Source organism: Chelonia mydas, chromosome 10, assembly GCF_015237465.2.
Source record: "Chelonia mydas isolate rCheMyd1 chromosome 10, rCheMyd1.pri.v2, whole genome shotgun sequence".
Lineage (NCBI taxonomy): Eukaryota > Metazoa > Chordata > Testudines > Cheloniidae > Chelonia > Chelonia mydas.
In genome coordinates this window covers 82,054,987-82,075,411 of record NC_051250.2, presented here as the reverse complement: position 1 = coordinate 82,075,411, position 20,425 = coordinate 82,054,987, and the positions used below count along the sequence as shown (strand labels likewise).

Here is a 20,425-nt window from a genome sequence, read left to right as displayed (position 1 = left end):
CCGCCAGTCCCAAATAGGGTTTACATCACCGGCAGTTAGAAAATTCATTTCTTGGCTTGGAAAAAATGAACAGCCATAATATGGGAGTAACTGAGAAACAATAACCATGGAACCCCATTGTATAGTGTCACTTTTCAGAGCACAACCACACTTTTAACACTAGATATTTATGCAGATTTTGATTTCACTTTTGACCAAAACTGAGTAACTGTTCTTCAGGCACACTTCGCCATACTTCGCAAGCTGTTTCCAAAACACCAAACACGGGATCGTCTTGTAAACAAGCATCGCCCATACATATCACCCAATGAATTGACTGAAAAGCTCTGCATAACAATGGAACGTGGGAGACTATAAGCATTAAAGAGGAAAGAATGAATGCCCCATGAGGTTGCAAATGTCACCAGACTCTGGAGCAGAGATCCTCATAGCAATGCCCCTTCTGCACACACAGGAGTTTCCTTTGGGCACACAACTGAAACAACAGCCCTTGATTGGCCTCTACAGGCAGATTCATTGCAGAAGCAGAGAGGAAGCTGCTCTCCACTTCCAGTGAGAGAGGACTGTGGAAGTGAGGGGGGAAAGAAGCTGGAGGCCATCCCCATCCTCAGACAGAAGAAATCCTCCTCTCACGAAATTTTCACTAACCTGTAGAGTGATAGCGGGTCCTACAAGGCTGAGAGGGGAGTGCTTGTGTTGCCCGCGGCCAGTGGGATTGAGGAGCTGACCCCCGGCAGACACAGACAGGGCTTCCTCACGCTAAGGGCAGGTGGTAGCGAGGTACTTCTCAGCACCAGGTATCCCCAGGAAGCATCACAAGGTTGTCACAAGAATTAATGTTTGTAAACACCTTTGGGATGCTTGGATGAAAGATGCAATATATGTTCTAAGTATTATCACAGAATAATGAATGAAGACAGTGATTTGGCTATTTTGTCTCTGTTGCCATCACAAACGATGGCCTGAGCTGTACTGACATGATGAGAGTACACAAGCAAAGACGTCTTCTGGGATTATAGATGTTAAAAACAGTCAAACAGCCATGTCAGTTTCTTCTCCATTCAAAACAGAGAGGAGAAAAACCCCATATTGTTTATCAAATGGAAAAAAATCCCTCTATTTTCAAATCTGGATCCACAAAGGGACGCAGGCATTGCAAAGCCTTAGACACCCAGAAAAAATCACAGGAACACACTGCAATGCACAAAAGCCCAAATTTGGCACCCAACTTCCTTATCCAATGAATGGGAGAGCTAGGCGCCTAGGAAGCCAATTCACAATAGCCAGCACACAAGGCAGGAAGCCATCTCCGCCAGCCAATGGGAGATGATGAAAAAAGGGGTGAGTGCTAAGCCCCACCCCCTCACAGAAACAGGCACCTCCCGGCAGCTCATACTTAGATGCCTATTTCTGCTAGTGATCCACAGCCAGGGTCCCCTATCTTGGAGCCGGATGGCTTAGGCACTATGTCGCTCCTTGTGAAAATGAGTTAGATCCCCGCTTTGCTCCATACCAAACAGCTGGAGGAGCAGGTGGTGTTGAGGTGAGGTGGTCTCACCTGGGATGTGGGTGACCCAAGTTCGATTCCCTCCTCTGCCTGAGGGAGAAAGGGGTCTTGAACAGGGTTCCCCCACTTCTCAGGAGAGTGCTTGCACCACTGAGATATGGGATAGTCTGTTGGGGGGGACCCCTCAATCTCTCCTGTTGAAGTTGGTTCCCTGCATATAAATAGAGAGTCTTTGGCCCAGCAAGAGAGTGACTCCGTAGTGCAATGGTTCGGGCACCCACCTGGGAGATGGGAGATCCTGGCTCCAGTCCCCCTGCTCCAGTGACTCTAAGGGTACATCCATATGGCTTTAAAAGACCCGCAGTACAGCCAAGGCTGGCCCACATCAGCTGACTCAGGCTTATGGAGCTATAAAACTGCAGCCTAAACCTTCAAGCTTAGGCTGGAGCCCTGGCTCTGGGACCCTCCCATCTCAGAGCCCAGGCTCCAGCCGAGCTTAAACGTCTGCACTGTGACTTTATAGCTCCATGAGCCCAGGTCTTTTATTGCAGTGTAGACAGACCCTAAGCGTTTATACCTGGAGGAACAACATCAAGAGCCGAGACTGCGGGAACCCCACCTCTGAAAATTCCATCGCTCAGTGGAGCTCAGCAGCTCTCAACCTTTCCGATTCCTGTTCCCCTTTCAAAAGTCTGATTTGTCTCGTGGACCCCAAGTTTCACCTCACTTAAAATCTAAAAAAATCAGACATAAAAATACAAAAAAGTGTCACAACACACTCTTACCGAAAAATGGCGGACGTTCTCATTTTTACCATATAATTATAAAATAAATCAATTGGAATATATATTGTCCTTACATTTCAGTGTATAGTCCATAGAGCCGTATAAACAAGTCACTGTCTGTATGAAATTTTAGTTTAGTTTTAGTTGTAGGCAAATATCTAGGTGAGCTGATGTACCCCTGGAAGACCTCTGTGTACACCCAGGGGTACACGTCCCCCTGGTTGAGAACCACTGGGTTAGAGCACTCTCCTGAGAGGTGGCTGTTCAAACCCTCTCTTCTCCTCAGGCTGGGGGGGAACTGAACCTGGCTCTCCCACATCCCAGCTGAGCGCTCTTACCACTGGAATAGGAGCGGTAAGGTAGGCAGCACCATCACCACCTCCTCTTCCAGCTTCCAAATTCTGAATGGAAGCCGATCTGTAGGTGGCTTCTGAGCACGCCTACCAGATCAGGCCACAGAAGTGAGATAGGCAGACGAACACTTATCTTCCCTGGATCGTGGATGGCACCACGGCTTCGATAGGAGACAGGTGTCCAGACACCTAATCGGAGGCAGCAGTGTGCATGGCCGGAGGCAGAAACACAGGCCCTTAGGGAACTTTTACCCTAACAACTTAGGCACGTAGAGAATTTAGGTGCTGAGTTTGGCAACAGCCAGCCGGGAGTTTTGTAGACCGCAGTGAAGCCTAAAACTGGGATTTAGGCACCTAAATCTGGGGGTTAGGGTCCAAAGTACCTTTGTGGATCTTGGCTCAAGAGATTATTACAAATGATCGAGGAAAAATCTGCTATAACCAAGGAGTTAACAGCATTCTTTCAAACCATCCCCTCAGTCATGCAAGACACATTCATTTTCATGGATGTGCATAGGTAAGGATGTAATTTAACCAGATTAGAACTATTTCACATTTCCTTGTTTGCATCTCCAGGGCTACAAATAAAGCCATACTCCGTGCAATCATACACACTGCAAATTCATCAGCCTTACAGGCAATTCTAGAATCATCAATATGAAACTGTTTTCACACTGCTGTGATAATTTACCCTGGAAAAAGTTCAACACAGAAGGATATGTTCCAAAACGTCCTTATTGCAGAAACAGCTCCAAGTCTTTCTGTAAATAAATAATAATTATTCTTTTGACCACAATCAAACAGCTGCTGAGAGAAGTATAGTTCAATTTTGCTATCTCTGTAACAGCACCATTTACTGACCCATATATTGATGAGCTATAGCCAATATTTGACAAAACTGAAAATAAACATGTCTTTTTTCAACAGCGAATCCCTGCTTGTTCCCTAGACTGGTTTAGTAATGTATTGTCATTTATAACAAGTGACAATTTTGCCACATTTCTTTTGCTGCTTGAAAATGGGATTTTCAGAGCCTGCTGATTTCAGAGGTTTTTCCACTCCTATAATTTAATTTCCTATTCTGAGAAGACAGCGACATTGAGTAAACCAAAGGGGACTACTCTCATTTGAACGAGGTCATACACAGTACTGGCTCCACATTTTGGATCAAATTTTAATTTGTTACGGTATAACCATAGAGTGTTGCACTACCTATTATCTGACTGTGTGCGTACTGGAAAGTGTTGAACTGTGAAAGTAACAGCACATACCTGCCATTAGGGTTCAGCTCTCACGTTAACAGACTATGCTGCTCTGCAGACTGATGTCAAGGCAAGATGTTGCACTTGTGCAATCCTATTGACTTCGGTGGTATCATAGAGGCGTGAATTGGAACAGAATTCAATCCTTATTATTTTGTGAACTATAGCACATGGCTAAGACATTAATTTCTTTTGGAGAGCTAAAACTTCTTCTTTTCAGTTCATTTTGTTACCTTGTCCTCCCAACGCATACATCACTTTTATCCATTACTTGTTACACCCTGCCTGACATGCAGATTGCGGTTTGCAGCATTGCTGTAGCCGTGTCGACCCAGGATACCAGAGAGACAAGATGGGCGAGGTAATGTCTTTCATTGGACCAACTCCTATTCATATAATCATAGAATATCAGGGTTGGAAGGGACCTCAGGAGGTCATCTAGTCCAAACCCCTGCTCAAAGCAGGGCCAATCCCCAACTAATTCATCCCAGCCAGGGCTTTGTCAAGCCTGACCTTAAAAACCTCAAAGGAAGGAGATTCCACCACCTCCCTAGGTAACGCATTTCAGTGTTTCACCACCCTCCTAGTGAAAGTTTTTCCTAATATCCAAACTAAACCTCCCCCACTGCAACTTGAGACCATTACTCCTTGTTCTGTCATCTACTACCACTGAGAACAGTCTAGAGCCATCTTCTTTGGAACCCCCTTTCACGTAGTTGAAAGCAGCTATCAAATCCCCCCTCATTCTTCTCTTCCACAGACTAAACAATCCTAGTTCCCTCAGCCTCTCCTCGTAAGTCATGTGCCCCAGCCCACTAATCATTTTCGTTGTCCTCCGCTGGACTCTATCCAATTTGTCCACATCCTTTCTGTAGTGGGGGGCCCAAAACTGGATGCAATACTCCAGATGTGGCCTCCCCAGTGCTGAATAGAGGGGAATAATTTCTTCCCTCGATCTGCTGGCAATGCCCCTACTTATACATCCCAAAATGCCGTTAGCTTTCTTGGCAACAAGGGCACACTGTTGACTCATAACCAGCTTCTCGTCCACTGTAACCCCAGGTCCTTTTCTGCAGAACTGCTGCCTAGCTATTCGGTCCCTAGTCTGTAGCGGTGCATGGGATTCTTCCATCCTAAGTGCAGGACTCTGCACTTGTCCTTGTTGAACTTCTTCAGATTTCTTTTGGCCCAATCCTCCAATTTGTCTAGATCCCTCTGTATCCTATCCCTACCCTCCAGCGTATCTACCACTCCTCTCAGTTTAGTGTCATCTGCAAACTTGCTGAGGGTGCCATCCTCCAGATCATTTATGAAGATATTGAACAAAACCATCCCGAGGACCGACCCTTGGGGCACTCCGCTTGATACCAGCTGCCAACTAGACATGGAGCCGTTGATCACTACCCGTTGAGCTCGACTATCTAGCCAGCTTCCTATCCACCTTATAGTCCAGTCATCCAGCCCATACTTCTTTAACTTGCTGGCAAGAATACTGTGGGAGACCACGTCAAAAGCTTTGCTAAAGTCAAGGAACAACACATCCACTGCTTTCCCCTCATCCACAGAGCCAGTTATCATAGAAGGCAAGTAGATTAGTCAGGCATGACTTGCCCTTGGTGAATCCATGCTGACTGTTCCTGATCACTTTCCTCTCCTCTAAGTGCTTCAGAATTGATTCCTTGAGGACCTGCTCCATGATTTTTCCAGGGACTGAGGTGAGGCTGACTGGCCTGTAGTTCCCCGGATCCTCCCTCTTCCCTTTTTTAAAGATGGGCACCACATTAGCCTTTTTCCAGTCGTCCGGGACTTCCCCCGATCGCCATGAGTTTTCAAAGATAATGGCCAATGGCTCTGCAATCACATCCGCCAACTCCTTTAGCACCCTCGGATGCAGCGCATCCGGCCCCATGGACTTGTGCTCGTCCAGCTTTTCTAAATAGTCCCGAACCACTTCTTTCTCCACAGAGGGCTGGTCACCTCCTCCCCATGCTGTGCTGCCCAGTGCAGTAGTCTGGGAGCTGACCTTGTTCGTGAAGATACAGGCAAAAAAAGCATTGAATACATTGGCTTTTTCCACATCCTCTGTCACGAGGTTGCCTCCCTCATTCAGTAAGGGGCCCACACTTTCCTTAACTTTCTTCTTGTTGCTAACATACCTGAAGAAACCCTTCTTGTTACTCTTAACACCTCTTGCTAGCTGCAACTCCAGGTGTGATTTGGCCTTCCTGATTTCACTCCTGCATGCCCGTGCAATATTTTTATACTCTTCCCTGGTCATTTGTCCAATCTTCCCCTTCTTGTAAGCTTCTTTTTTGTATTTAAGATCAGCAAGGATTTCACTGTTAAGCCAAGCTGGTCGCCTGCCATATTTACTATTCTTTCTACACATCGGGATGGTTTGTTCCTGTAACCTCAATAAGGATTCTCTAAAATACAGCCAGCTCTCCTGGACTCCTTTCCCCCTCATGTTATTCTCCCAGGGGATCCTGCCCATCAATTCCCTGAGGGAGTCAAAGTCTGCTTTTCTGAAGTCCAGGTCCATATTCTGCTGCTCTCCTTTCTTCCTTGAGTCAGGATCCTGAATTCCACCATCTCATGGTCACTGTCTCCCAGGTTCCCATCCACTTTTGCTTCCCCTACTAATTCTTCCCGGTTTGTGAGCAGCAGGTCAAGAAGAGCTCTGCCCCTAGTTGGTTCCTCCAGCACTTGCACCAGGAAATTGTCCCCCACACTTTCCAAAAACTTCTTGGATTGTCTGTGCACAACTGTATTGCTCTCCCAGCAGATATCAGGATGATTGAAGCCTCCCATGAGAACCAGGGCCTGCGATCTAGTAACTTCTGCGAGTTGCCGGAAGAAAGCCTCGTCCACCTCATCCCCCTGGTCCGGTGGTCTATAGCAGACTCCTACCACAACATCACCCTTGTTGCTCACACTTCTAAACTTAATCCAGAGACTCTCAGGTTTTTCTGCAGTTGATGAAAGAGACAAGCTTTGAAGCTCAGAGCTCTTCAAGTCTGGGGAAGACACTCACAGTGTCACAGCTAAACACAAGGTGGAGCACATAAGGAGTTAACACATGTTGCAAGAGACCATAGAAGAGAAGGAATATTGGGACTCATAGAAACCAGCCTCAAACCACTCATCACATAAAGAGAGAGTTTTCTTCAGGACACAACTGACTTCCTCCAGAAACTCCGCAACATTAACAACCACCTCAAAACACCATCCTTGCCACCAGGGATGTCACCTCCCTTTACACCAACACCTCTCACAATGACAGAATCACTGCCTGCCTCAAATATCTGCAAGACAACGGACAATGCTAAGATAACCACCCCGAACACATCACCAAACTCATCCATCTCATCCTCCCCCATAGCAATTTTACATTCAACACTACGTGCTTTGTCCAAACCATGGGAATAGCCATGGGTACTAAGATAGCTCCCCATAATGCCGACCTCTTCATAGACCACCTAGAGGAAGAATTTCTGGACAAATATACCATAAAACCAATGATATACCTGAGATACAGTGAAGATATTTTCATCCTCTGGACAGATGACCCAAACTCCCTCATAGATTTCCACCACAATTTCAGTGACCATCACTCATCCATTAAACTCTCTTTAGAACATTCCCAATGCCAGCATCAACTTTCTGGACACCATGATCAGCTTCAACAATGGAACCCTACAGACAACTGTATACAACAAACCCACTGATCACCAAGCTTACCTTTACAGATCCAGTAACCACCTCAAACACACCAAGATATCTGTTACCTACAGCCAGGCTCTCAGATACCACAGTATATGATCCACGGAGAAAATCCAGGATACACACCTTAACACTCTTAAAACTGCTTTCACTAAACAAGGATACTAGTGCATTACAGAACGTGCCACCCAAACACCCTGAGAGAACCTGCTTCAATATAAGGGAAAAAACCTTCCGTTCACACACACACCTAGTTGTCACTTACCACCCTACTCTGGGGCCCATACAGGGTATAATTAAACAATTACAATCCATAGTCAAGAAGTCTTTCCCAAACCCCCTCTTCTGGCCTTCAAACAACCCCGCAACCTCGCCAAGCTCATCACAAGCAAGCTCCCCAAAACCAGGGCACACAAACTCAAAACAGCATCAGACCTTGTCATAACAGATGCATCAGCACAGTTATGATGACCAATACCCTCCACAACACACCTTTCAAGATCCACTAGCTCTATACATGTCCATTGCAACATGCGGTGTACGTCATCCCATGCACTAAATGCCCCAACAACAACTATGTGGGTGAAAAGAGACAATCACTACGCTCTCAAATGAACTCTCACAGAAAAAGGATAAAAGACAAAAGCATGACATCATCCGTGGGCAAACACTGTTCACAAAATGATCACTCCACATCTGACCTCTCATTCCTCGTCGTCAACAGAAACCTGCAGCACACTGGCAAAAGACAAGCCTGGGAACTTAAATTCATAACTCCGCTAGACACCAAAAATCATGGTCTTAAAGACACCGGATCTATGGCCCCTTACAACAATCTGTAACCCACTAACCCTCCTTTGTCCTTCAACTGTAAAGGTGGTTTCTATGAGTCCCAATACTCCTTCTCTTCTATGGTCTCTTGCAACTGTAAAGGTGTTAACTGCCTACTTCACCTTGAATGGTCTCTTGTTAACTACTTATCTGTTCCACCTTGTAGGTAGTTGTGACACTCGACTATCTTTCTCAGACCTGAAGAAGAGCTCTGTGAATGCTTGAAAGCTTCTCTCTTTCACCAACAGAAGCTGGTCCAACTAAAGATATTACCTCACCCACCTTGTCTCTCTGATGTAGACGGGGAGCATTCTGGGGCAGGTACTGTTTTTACATTACTTGTCTGGGTAGTGCCTATCACAACAGGATCTCAAGGCTTACGGGGGCTCCTAGACATCAATATAATTATTTTGTGACTCCGTATTTTAGAGGAACTTGAATGAGCCACATCCAACATTTTTTACTCAGGCAAAACTCCCACTAACTACAGTGGGGACACATACCACAGTGTGGAGAGAGTCAAAAGGGTTGAATAGGACCACGTGTCATACCTATACTTCTGTAACACAATCTTGCTTAGATGTCAGGTGTAAAATGGTTGCCACATAATGGCAACAGCAATTTTGGCTCTTTGTTGACAGCCAAAATATCCAAACGCTACAGAAGCAAATACTACGCCCAGTGCTCCCTCTCATACTGACAAATGGACCTTGCCATGCTGTGCTATGAACTCCAGGGTCAAATCCTGGCCCTACTGAAGATTAGTACTGTAGAAGCTTTCCCGTGCACTTCACAAGGGTTCGGATTTCACCCCAGCTCTTCATACAATAAGCAATTGTCCAACCTTCATCTGATTCCCTCTAAGAGGAGCCCGCAATTGGAGGCTTAGTTAGGAAGCGTATCGTAAAGAGACTCACTAGTCCCTCTTTGTTTAGAGACACCAAAGACTATATCATGCCATCAGCCCATGTGTGGGACTCCCACTGAAATCAATGGAAACGCTGTCCAAGATTCAATGGTAGGATAGAGCCATGAATGAACACTGCTACCACTGTTCTTTCCTTTCAGTATGATCACTTTACCTACTGAGGAGAGAACTTAAAAGGACTTGGAATGTACAAGACTCCTTAAGTATGTGGGGTATGTCAGACACCCTAGAAACCTATAACTTCACTAGCTGATTTTACTGGATAAAAGCAGAAACCATCTTTTCCATTACGCTATATATGATAAATTCAATGTTATGCACTTTTTAAAAAGAGATTTAAATAATTCCTCAATATCCTGAGGGTGGAAAAAAACTAAAAAATATTCACCTTGGAAAATGGCTACTGAACGAGAGGATAGGAGAGAGCTTCTATGTTTGTTTTACAATGCCAGCTCCTGTGCAAGTTAATAGGATGTGAGCACTTCAAGAAGCGTTGCAGTAGCAGCAGTAAAAATAGTCTCAGTGTATAGCCATGACATTTCCACTAACGCTAGCTTCCACTAAAATGAACGTAAAGACGGCACTGTTTGTTTTAGTGGGAATTTCTGCTTTAGCACCTTTTCAACAGCTGTCTTTTTACATTCTTACAATTTAAGATATACACTTGGAAACTAAATATGAAGTTAAAACCAAGGAAATTCTGAGTTCAGGGTACCACTCTGTCTCTTAACACCCACACATTGTGTATCTCTGCACATACGCACACAATTTTGCTATTGGAAACTTCATAACGCAACGAACCCACATACCATATGCACTTAAATGTCTAGGCACTGAATTAAGCATGAGGTACATATAGCATACAGTTCTATAGTGATTTAGCTAGGCACGAATTACAGGTTTCTCTTACAAATGAATTTTTGTTTTTATGAGTAAATGCATTATTGGTCAATAGATTTCACGGAAAAACAGCTGTAAAGAAGTCTTGTCAATACTATTTTTACCACTGTTAAAATTGTATGTCTATAATATATAACAGTATAGGACACATGTGGTGAAATCCTAGACCCACTGACTTTAATGGGGCCAGGATTTCACCTAGGGTCAATATATTCCTGCCGATACAATTACATTACTTTAATCTTACTGGCAGCTTGCTCTGAGATCGTGCAAAAAATCCACAGAGCTCTACCTACCATATAGACAAACAACATTGTCAGTGTGTTTGTTCCTCAAATTCATTCTTACTCAGTGTTTCTGAAGAGGTGTCTCTTGTTTGCAGTACTCCCTTTATTACCTGCAGTTAGTTTTCAGGCTGAAGAGAGACTAATGTTTCTGCCTTCAAACAGGAAGGCACGAGAAACAGTTAGAAACTTTATAACATGAAGCCTCATGGTTTCTTGAGTTCACAGCAGTAGGCAGAGAGCTATAATCCTCAAATGAAAAACACATCACATCACCTTTGCTTGAGATTTCAGACAAGTAATCCCATTCTGTAAGAAGAAATTTGCTACCATCTTTCCCAGAAAAAGCAATTGGAAACTATCAGAAGATAAAAAAAAGATCGTGAACAAGCTGGGATGCTGGAACAATTCTTATAGCGGGAGTGCTGAAAGCCATTGAACAAAACTAAATCCTCTAGATCAGTGGGTTTTAACCTTTTTTCATCTGCAGACCCCTAAACAATTTTGAATGGAGGTCCGAACCCCTCTGGAAATCTTAGACATAGTCTGAGGACCCCTAGAGATTGCGGACCACTGGTTGAAAACCACTGCTCTATATGATGGAAGCCATGCATTCTGTTGCGCTTACTTTTAGCCCGGGGATACTGCCGCATCTCCAGCACTCCTGTGTACAAGTAACCTTCACTCGGCTAGAGCTGCAAAAAACAGGGGTTCCTATAGTCTATTGTGTAAATTACCTGTTAATGATCTTGTCAGGTCTTCCAATGAACTTTGCATATCGTATGGATTTTTGTCCAAGGGAGCAAAAGACTGTTAAAATTAGGACAGTTTTAAAGTTATGTGAGAAACTGTTAAATCTCAAATCCATATTTTATGTCTTCACGTTTCTCTTCCCAAGCATTCACATTCTGCTTTTCTGCAACAAAATACCAACTGTCTTTTCAGTAAAGTACTTGGTGCCCTTATGCAATAAATCATTTATTATTTCAGGTTCTTTATACTACCAATGATATTGACATCACAGTGAAAATACTAAACTTTCCTCGGACAAGTAATATTTTTCAATGTACATTTTATTCAAAGTTTTATTAGTTCGCCTTCCTGATAAATTGTTTCATAGGGGGATCAGACACGACAAATTAATTATATGGCTACACTAGAGTCAAAACTGATGAGACCAAGCTTGATAAGTTTATGGAGGGGATGGTATGACGGGATAGCCTAATTCTGGCAATTAATTGATCTTTGACTATTAACGGTAAAGATGCCCAATGGCCTATGTTGGGATTTAGATGGGATGGGATCTGAGTTACTACAGAGAATTCTTTCCTGGGTGTCTGGCTGTTGAGTCTTGCCCACATGCTCAGGGTTTAGCTAATTGCCATGTTTGGGTTCGGGAAGGAATTTTCCTCTAAGGGATATTGGCAGAGGCCCTGGGGTTTTTTTTGCCTTCCTCTGCAGCGTGGGGCACGGGTCACTTGCTGGAGGATTCTCTGCACCTTGAAGTCTTTAAACCATGATTTGAGGACTTCAATAGCTCAGACATAGGTTAGGGGTTTATTACAGGAGTGGGTGGGTGAGATTCTGTGGCCTGCGTTGTGCAGGAGGTCGGACTGGACGATCATAATGGTCCCTTCTGATCTTGAAGTCTATGAGATGAACAAAAGATTTAAGGTTCCCCATGTTCTCCAGGTGGTGTGTCCGTTACCGGGATTTTTAGGAACGGCTGGGATTCAGAACTTGGCTGCAGTAGTGAATGTTTAACGTTTATAAAACTTGTGTCATGTAACAGCACAACTGAACCGTGACAATTTCCGAGACCCTAAGATTTCTGACTCACCATCAGTTTTAGAAGCAGGGATGATATTGATTTTACTGCTTCTAATAAAAAGAAAAGGAGTACTTGTGGCACCTTAGCGACCCGAAGACCACCTAATACTATTAAACCAAAAGCTTTCCCAAGCCATGAAAACATAAACAGCTGTATGCTCCTCTACACATACAAAGTCATTGAAATAACACCACATCCCTTATAAGTTATTGAAATCAGTGACCCTGCTTGTATTCAGACACTGAGATCAGCGCTACACATTATATCAAGGACTGTGGCTAGGAAAATAACCCTCTGATGTCAGACTTCTAGTGGATAAGAAGAATACAAAAATGTTTATGCGGGGCCTGATCCAAAGCCCACTGAAGTCAATGTACAAAGACTCCCATTAACTGCAATGGTCTTTGGATCAGGCCCATAGTTATTTGGCTTGGGAAGGACCTTTACTGAGGCAATTAGCCCATTCAGACTGGATGTTTTAGAACGGAAATTAAGACCAAAATAGACAAAGGATTCATCACAGCATAGATGCTGACATGCTCATTTAGTGCAGGAATATTAATAAATGAGATTTCTGTAATCAAGTTCATAAAGATTTAATTGAGAAAAGGAATATTCAAAGTAACTGTCTACAAAGCATATCATTAGATGTTCTTTGTCAAGCAAAGCCAGAGGTTAAGTTTGGTTAACGGGTTTAACCAGTTCTCTTAGAGATGTATTTCTGTTAAAACCAGATCAATTTCTGAACTGCTCCTCTTTTTCAAGCAATACAAAAGCCAGCCAACGTGTCAGATGTTCAACATTCAGAAACATGTATGTGCCACTGATGTAAATCGCTACTCAATCTCTCTCTATAGCCAACTTCTACATGTGTCTCCATTCCCATTTACAAAATTACAAACTTCTACAGAACATCCTCACTAACCCCTTTCACATTCTGTGTATCATATTTAATGGTCCTACACACTGAAATTATAACCTCTGATTTGTATGTTGTCTCTCTATATTTAACAACAAATGGAAGCATACATAAACAAAAATGAAAAGATACATATCAGTTTGGATGAAGAAATGCCATAGATCTGTGCAAGACAGAGGAAATATCTGCATTTATAAGGTAATGACCTTCAAAACTCATTCACTGTTCTCTAGGCTGTAAATTTACAGTGATTTTCTCATTCCTGAGACATTATACATTTCCACCATGTATGCTTTAATTTGTCATGGAATATAAATACTTTTGCTTAAAAGTCAGCATGAAAGCAACAGAAAAACATTTACCTGTGGTAACCTTGAGTGTGAGGGTATTATGAGCTGACGCTCTTTTACCGTAAATCATGCATACAGCATACCAGTATTTCTGTTCACTGCCCCCAAAATCATATAAACCGGTGAAACACAGCATCAAGTGGCATTTTATGTCAAAATTATATACAGTATAAGGATACTCTTATTTTAATTCTATTCCCAAGTAAATCAAAGAAAGACAATCCAGCTCTCTTCCAAACTGGATTCCCCGTACTTACTTATCTAAGCTACATTTTTATCCAATTGATTTATATTAAAAGCCATCTCTCAAAAATTAATTGATTTTTGTATAAGCACAACTAATTTGACTGCCATTACAGCCACTTAAGTCACTACTTTGCAGTTAAGGTGGGGGAGAGGCAAGCTAGGGAAGGAAATCAGTAACATTAACATTCCTGAGATGTTATTTACACAGAACAGAACACATTTATTTATTTTCCTTTGCTTAAGCAAAAGTGAAGCCTCCCACAGCCTGCAGTATTTATTTGCAACCAGTTATTTAACTCGAAGTATGCTTCTGCATGCATTTAAAAGATTTTCTACTTGCCCTAGAGCTACAATCGAGTCAGAATCAGCAACACCCAAATAAATCAGTGGAGAGATGGGAGTTGTTGTTATTTACACGTTGTATCACAATTATCCAAAAACCTTGCCTGAATTTTCTACAGCTTACAAGTTGGAAGAGTGCCAGTTGACGCTGTCAGGAAACAGAATCAACGAGTAAGGCTACGAATCTGTCATGGACTCCATGATTTTACGAGACCTCCACGACTTCTTGAAAATTCCAATAATTCAGCCCCAGGCGGCAGGACTCGGGCTTCAGCCCCAGGCGGCAGGACTCGGGCTTCAGTACTGATGTAGTTAAAACTGCATTAATGTGTGTACATTTCTGTGATTTATTCTTTATTGCCCGCATCCTGTCCATGATTTTTAATTAAAATACCCATGCCAAAATCTTAGCCTTAACAATGAGTGCTATGGTGTACATTCAGTCTGCATGCTTATCACATGGATGTTCTCTGTTATGATTAAAAAATTAAGATTAAAAGCTGTCTATACAAAATGGAAACCTCTTGTACATGTCAGCCACCCCGTGTCCTCAGTCCTAATGTTATAGTTCCTAGCTAGTTGTTAAGGCACTAGTGTTGTGATTAGGTTACTCATGTTCAAAACATTCTGGTATTCTACTAGCCTAATGATGTATCACTAAATCCTTACTAGCAAATCTTTCATATCCAGATTAGAGAGAAAACTGACTCTGACTCAAGAAAATTTCATTACAACACAATATCTGAACACTTATCTGGCCCAGAACACTTTGAATAGTGATCTAGACTATTTTAAAGTTAAATCAGTCATTAGAGCAGGATAGAGGCAGTACTCGGATACATCTCCTGGTATTTGTGTTTGGCTCTGACAGCATTTACTATACTTTAATTTGCATCAAAATCATTTTTAAAAGCACTTACTATATGTATTGCACTCACAGAGTCCTCGGCAGAATTGTATAAGTCTAAGAGCACCAATTTTACTCAGCAAGAGGTATAAATTAAGCTCTTCTTCCATCATCCAACAATGTTTACTTGATTTGATTATACCCCACCAATGGAAAGCAGCAGCACGAGAGCTGTTCTGTAATCATATTTGCACCAGGGAAGGTTAGTGAAAGTTGCGGGTTTTGATTTTGAACAGCAAAAAGAATAATGTCAGTAAAACTTGCAGCAATTGTCCATGTTCTGGTTTATTATAAAAGACTGAATCAGGGTAATATATTAGTTCTATAAAATAACGAAGACACTTATTTTACATATGGTATATCCAGTAATAGTGATGTTGCGGGAAGGAGTGGAGGGTAAGGGGGACACAACTTTAGTCCACTGAAATTCATCCTATTCCATTAAATTGTTTGGTTTTTTTTGAGGGGAGGGGAACACAGTCGGGAAAATGGTAAGCTCCGTGCTAAAAGCTAGAGACTACCCCCGCTTCACAGGGCCACTTGGCCTGCGAGGAGCTATTCTTTTGTGAATGCCGAGAATTCTGACTCACAGAAGTGCTGATCAAAATAATGACGTGAGACATTATTTTCCTGGTGGAATCAAAAAGCTTCTGTGACTAAACTCCCTCCCCTGAGCAACATCCCAGTCAAGCTGATCAGACTTTTCTTTCTGAGGGCTGAAAAACTGGATACATCAATCTGCCCAGTTGAGAAGGGGGGGGGGGGCGCATTTCAGAATTAAAGGTCACTGAATGAAGCCGGGATTCATTTGCTTTCTTCCCCCTCCTCCCCCCACTCTGTGTGTAATGCTTCCAGCTGTTACCATCTAGAGTGGCTGTAATTCACTGATGAGCATCGGATTCACACACGCACACACCTAGCTGGAAAGCTACAGGTCTGTCTTTGTTCCCATCCGACGGAAAAACCACCCAGACACTGTAGCATCCTCCATCAAACACAAACTTTACGACGCCAAGCCCAGGAGTGGCTTTAATGCTTCGACCCCCCATGAAACCCTACTCGCGGCCCCGGGGCCGCCCCCGGGGTGTCTCTGCAGAGCGGAGCGGGCGAGAGGCGCAGGACGCGAACAGCCAGCGCCGGATCCCGCGTCGCTTTTGTTTGCAGCCCCCGGGCTCCATTCGGCAGCCCGGGCTGGAGGCGCTGAGAAGTGAGACTGCAGGGCACGGGGGGGGGGGGTGACATGGGGCTGCGTCTCCCCGTCACCGATTCTGCCCCAGCGCCCGTGGTTTTGTTCCCACCCGCACCGACTGTTTGCCCCAGCATGCGAAGGGACCCCCGCCGCGCTCCGGGAGCGAGCGAAGCCAGTCTCCGGCCGGCGCCGGGCTGCTCGGCCCCCTGCACGGCGGCGTTTGCCCGGGAACGAGCGCCCAGCCGGCTCTTAGGGAACCCCCCCCCCCCCCCACCAGCACCCCCGTTTGCGCCCCCCCCCAAACAAAAGTAACGTTTTCCCCAGGGGCCCGCATCTGCCGGGCTCCGCACCGCATCCTCCCGCGGGGCCAGGCGAAGCCAGGGAGTTCTCCAGCCCAAGCTCGCCGGCTGTGCGCAAGTTCGCGCGGAGCCCCCCCCCCCCCACGCCATGCTCGGGACGGGGCGCCCCCCTCCCTGCCCGCAACCCGCGAAGCCCCGTCACCCCCCGGGGGCCGCGGCTGCCCCGCGCGCCTCTTTTCTCCCTCCCCCGCGGCGCCCCCCCCAGCCCCCCGGAGGGTGAAGTTCACCGCGGCGGGGGCGAGCCTGCGGGGCTCGGCTCCGCTCCGCGGGTGGGTCACGCAGCGAGCCCGGGCACCGCGCTCTGCGGGCTCTGCGATGCCCGGGGCAGCCCGGGGGGGGGCAGCTGCACCCCGCGCCCCCCGCGCCGCGCGAGCCCCCCGCCGACCTGGAGGGTGCAGGTGTACTCGCTGTCATCCAGCAGCCGGACGGTGCAGCCGTACTCCCGCTCCAGGCTCCTGCTGCTGCCGCTCATCCAGCGGCTCAGCATCTTCCCCGGCCCGGCGGGCGGCGGGCGGGCGGCGGCGGGGCGCTCACAGGGGCCGGGCGGCTCGGCGGGGGCGCTCGCCCGCTGCCCGGCTCCGCGGCATCCCAGCGGCCCCGACGCCGGGCAGAGCCGAGTGCGGGTCCCCGCGCCGCCGCTCGCGCGGCCGGGAGGGGGGCGGGGGGCGGGGCCGGCGCTGAGCGGCGGGCGGGCGGGCCAATGGCGGCGCGGGGCCGCCGCAGGCCCCGGCGCCGCCGGCCGCGGTGGGGGGGGAGGAGAAGCCCGGCCTCGGCCTGGGGAGCGGGGCCGCCCCCCGGTGGGGCCTCAGCCCCGCGACCCGCCCCCGGCCCTGGGGAGCGGGGACTGCAGGGACCCCCTGTCTGGGGAGCCGAGCGCGCAGCCGCGGGGCGAGGGACCCCCCCTCCGCGACCCCCCTCCACCCGCCCCCCAGGCACGGGGACCCCTCTCCGCCCCCCCAGGCAGGGGGAGCCCTGCGAGGAGCCCCCTCCGCCCCCCGGGGACCCCCCTCTGCCCCCCCAGGCACGGGGAGCCCTGCGAGGGACCCCCCTCCGCCCCTCGGGGACCCCCCTCTGCCCCCTCAGGCACGGGGAGCCCTGCGAGGGACCCCCCTCCACCCCTCGGGGACCCCCCTCTGCCCCCCCAGGCACGGGGAGCCCTGCGAGGGACCCCCCTCCGCCCCCCCGGGACCCCCCTCCACCCGCCCCCCAGGCAGGGGGAGCCCTGCGAGGGACCCCCCTCCGCCCCTCGGGGACCCCCCTCTGCCCCCTCAGGCACGGGGAGCCCTGCGAGGGACCCCCCACCACCCCTCGGGGACCCCCCTCTGCCCCCCCAGGCACGGGGAGCCCTGCGAGGGACCCCCCTCCGCCCTCCCGGGACCCCCCTCCACCCGCCCCCCAGGCAGGGGGAGCCCTGCGAGGGACCCTCTCCGCCCCCCCCGGGGACCCCCTTCTGCCCCCCCAGGCACGGGGAGCCCTGCGAGGGACCGCCCTCCACTCCCCGGGGACCCCCCAGGACCCCAGGCACGGGGAGCCCTGCGAGGGACCCTCTCCGCCCCCCCCGGGGACCCCCCTCAGCCCCCCCAGGCACGGGGAGCCCTGCGAGGGACCCCCGCTCTGCCATGCCCAGGCACAGGGAGCTCTGCGGGGGACCCTCCTCTGGTTCCCCCCCCGGGGCATGGGGAGCCTGGACACCCCATGTGTCAATGGGAGCCAGGGTGGGGACTCAAGGGGTAAGAGCAGCATCCGCCCTGCCCCGTGATGTGCTCGGGGAGCCTCTGCACATGCCCAGGCTGCTGCGGCCCCAAGGAGCAGGGGCCAGGCGGGTACAGAGCCCCTGACAGCCACTGCCCTGAGCCCATCCTCTGCCCAGAGCCAGAGGGTAGGAACGGGCCTGCAGAAGGGAAGGGCAGATGGGCGTGGAGGGGGCACAGATCAGGGGCATCAGTGTGTGTTGGGAGAGGCTTTAGAACACCTGTGTGGAATCAGGGCCCCATGGCGCTAGGTGCTGTACAAACAAGTGACATTCCGGCAGGCCCAGCCCCAGAGAGCTGATAGCCTAGTTATAGGGCTGGGGGAGATGATGGAGCAGAGGAGGGTGGAGGAGCATGTCTGTGTGGAGATCTAGGTAATGGGGGCGCGGAGAGAAGCCCATTGGAGTGCCCCTATTAGAAATGCTAGCATTAGGCACCATGCCCACAAAGCACCTTTTTATAAGTCTTTTTGTCCTCCCCCATGTAGGGGGTTGGGCCACCTGGGCAGCAGTGACCCCTCTTGCTCCTATGCTTTGGCTCTGTGGCTGGAAGATATGTCTTCTGTCTCCTCAGACTATGAGAGGGAATTCTCTTTGTCAGCCAGCCTACTTGAGAAGGACAAATTTCCCCCCTTCCTCCTCCCCTGGAAGAGAAGCACCCAGCCTGTGGCAGCAGAATGAGCCCCTACAAACCAGTCCTCCTAGCTCTCACTGGGGAGAGGGAAGTGGATTAGCAGGTTGATGCTCTAGGTTAGAGGTCCAACATCATAGCATCCAAATACTGAGATAATCCCAGGGGCATCTGTGGCCCCGTCTGCATCATTTGACTAGGAGAGCAGTGTCTTATTTCAGATTAACTAATAAATGACCTTTTTTGGTTCATTTCAAGTGTTTATTCAGATTTGGCTGCAATTGCTGTCATCACAGCTGGCACTGTGGAAGTAGAACATGCGATGGTCCTATCGTACACGGGTGAGGGCTTGCATTGCCGCAGATCAGACCAGAGTTCTGCCCACAAACCCACTCATTTTCACTGACTCCACGGATGGTTGCAGCAGGGAGATGGAAGAGAGAGGATCCTGCCCAGGGAGTTCACTAAAGTTTCACCAAGTTTTCCCCCCAAACTCCCTGCAAAACAAACATCCAAAACAGACAAACAGCCACGAGGTCATTTATATCTCCAACTTCCCTCAGTCTGTCACCTTGAGAACCACTGCCTGGCGTCAGTGTTCTCTCAATTTTATGGTAAGTGCTGTTGTATAGCTCCTGACACTTCCTCCCACCATTCCTTATTGTGCCTCTAACTCCCATCAGTCCTCAGAACTACAAGTTCCAGAATTCCCCTGTTATGAAGTGGGAACAGGGCTGTCCTGGGCCTGTAGCCTGCCATTAAGGGCCTGTGTGCCCTATTACAGAAGTTCATCCCTCAGGGGTAACCCAATAAGTCCTGCTCCACTTCTCAGTAGGCTTTGCCTTACCTCAGTCCTGATCTGCTTCGTGCCCCTCCTCAAATCCTTTCACTCCTGCCCTGCATGTCCTCCCACACCAGGCCCATTCTTCCCTCCTAGCTGGACCCTCCCCAACATCAGGTCCATCTAGGCCCTATCTACTCCTCTCCCACCTCAATCTCATACTCTCACTGTCTTCTAGAGGGAGAGCAGTTAGGATTCACATCACAAAGGTCTCTTATCCCACCCTTGGCCCTGACAACATTGCATGTGGCTCTTAACACTACCACTTCTGTATGCTCTTCCAGGGGCCCTGGTATCTGTCTTTGGGGTCCTAAAAGTCAGGCCTTCTTCCCCTTCCCTGGCCACTTAACATTTAGCAATTTTCAGGAGACCACCCCTATAATCTGGCAGCATCAGGGCCTCTGTCCAACTGACACTGCAACAGGGGACCACGCTGTTAGCTTGGTAAATCGTAAAATGGAGACAAGATGAGGCAAGTTCCACAATC

General features: G+C 47.9%; 1 protein-coding gene across 6 annotated transcripts in view; it reads right to left on the bottom strand.

The window, feature by feature from the left end:
- Window positions 1-17,312, bottom strand: part of FRMD5 (FERM domain containing 5) — a 319,313-nt gene extending 302,001 nt beyond the window's left edge. For 3 of the 6 annotated variants that reach the window (XM_043523261.1, XM_037910124.2, XM_037910122.2), the window contains exon 1: window positions 17,102-17,274. In XM_043523261.1, coding sequence (XP_043379196.1) covers window positions 17,102-17,203 — 102 coding nt within the window. In that variant the 5' untranslated portion in view covers window positions 17,204-17,274. Of the gene's footprint in view, window positions 1-17,101 lie in introns of all 6 variants that reach the window. The other 3 variants (XM_043523262.1, XM_037910121.2, XM_037910123.2) reach the window with 3 other exon arrangements.
- Between the last annotated feature and the right edge of the window lie 3,113 nt (window positions 17,313-20,425).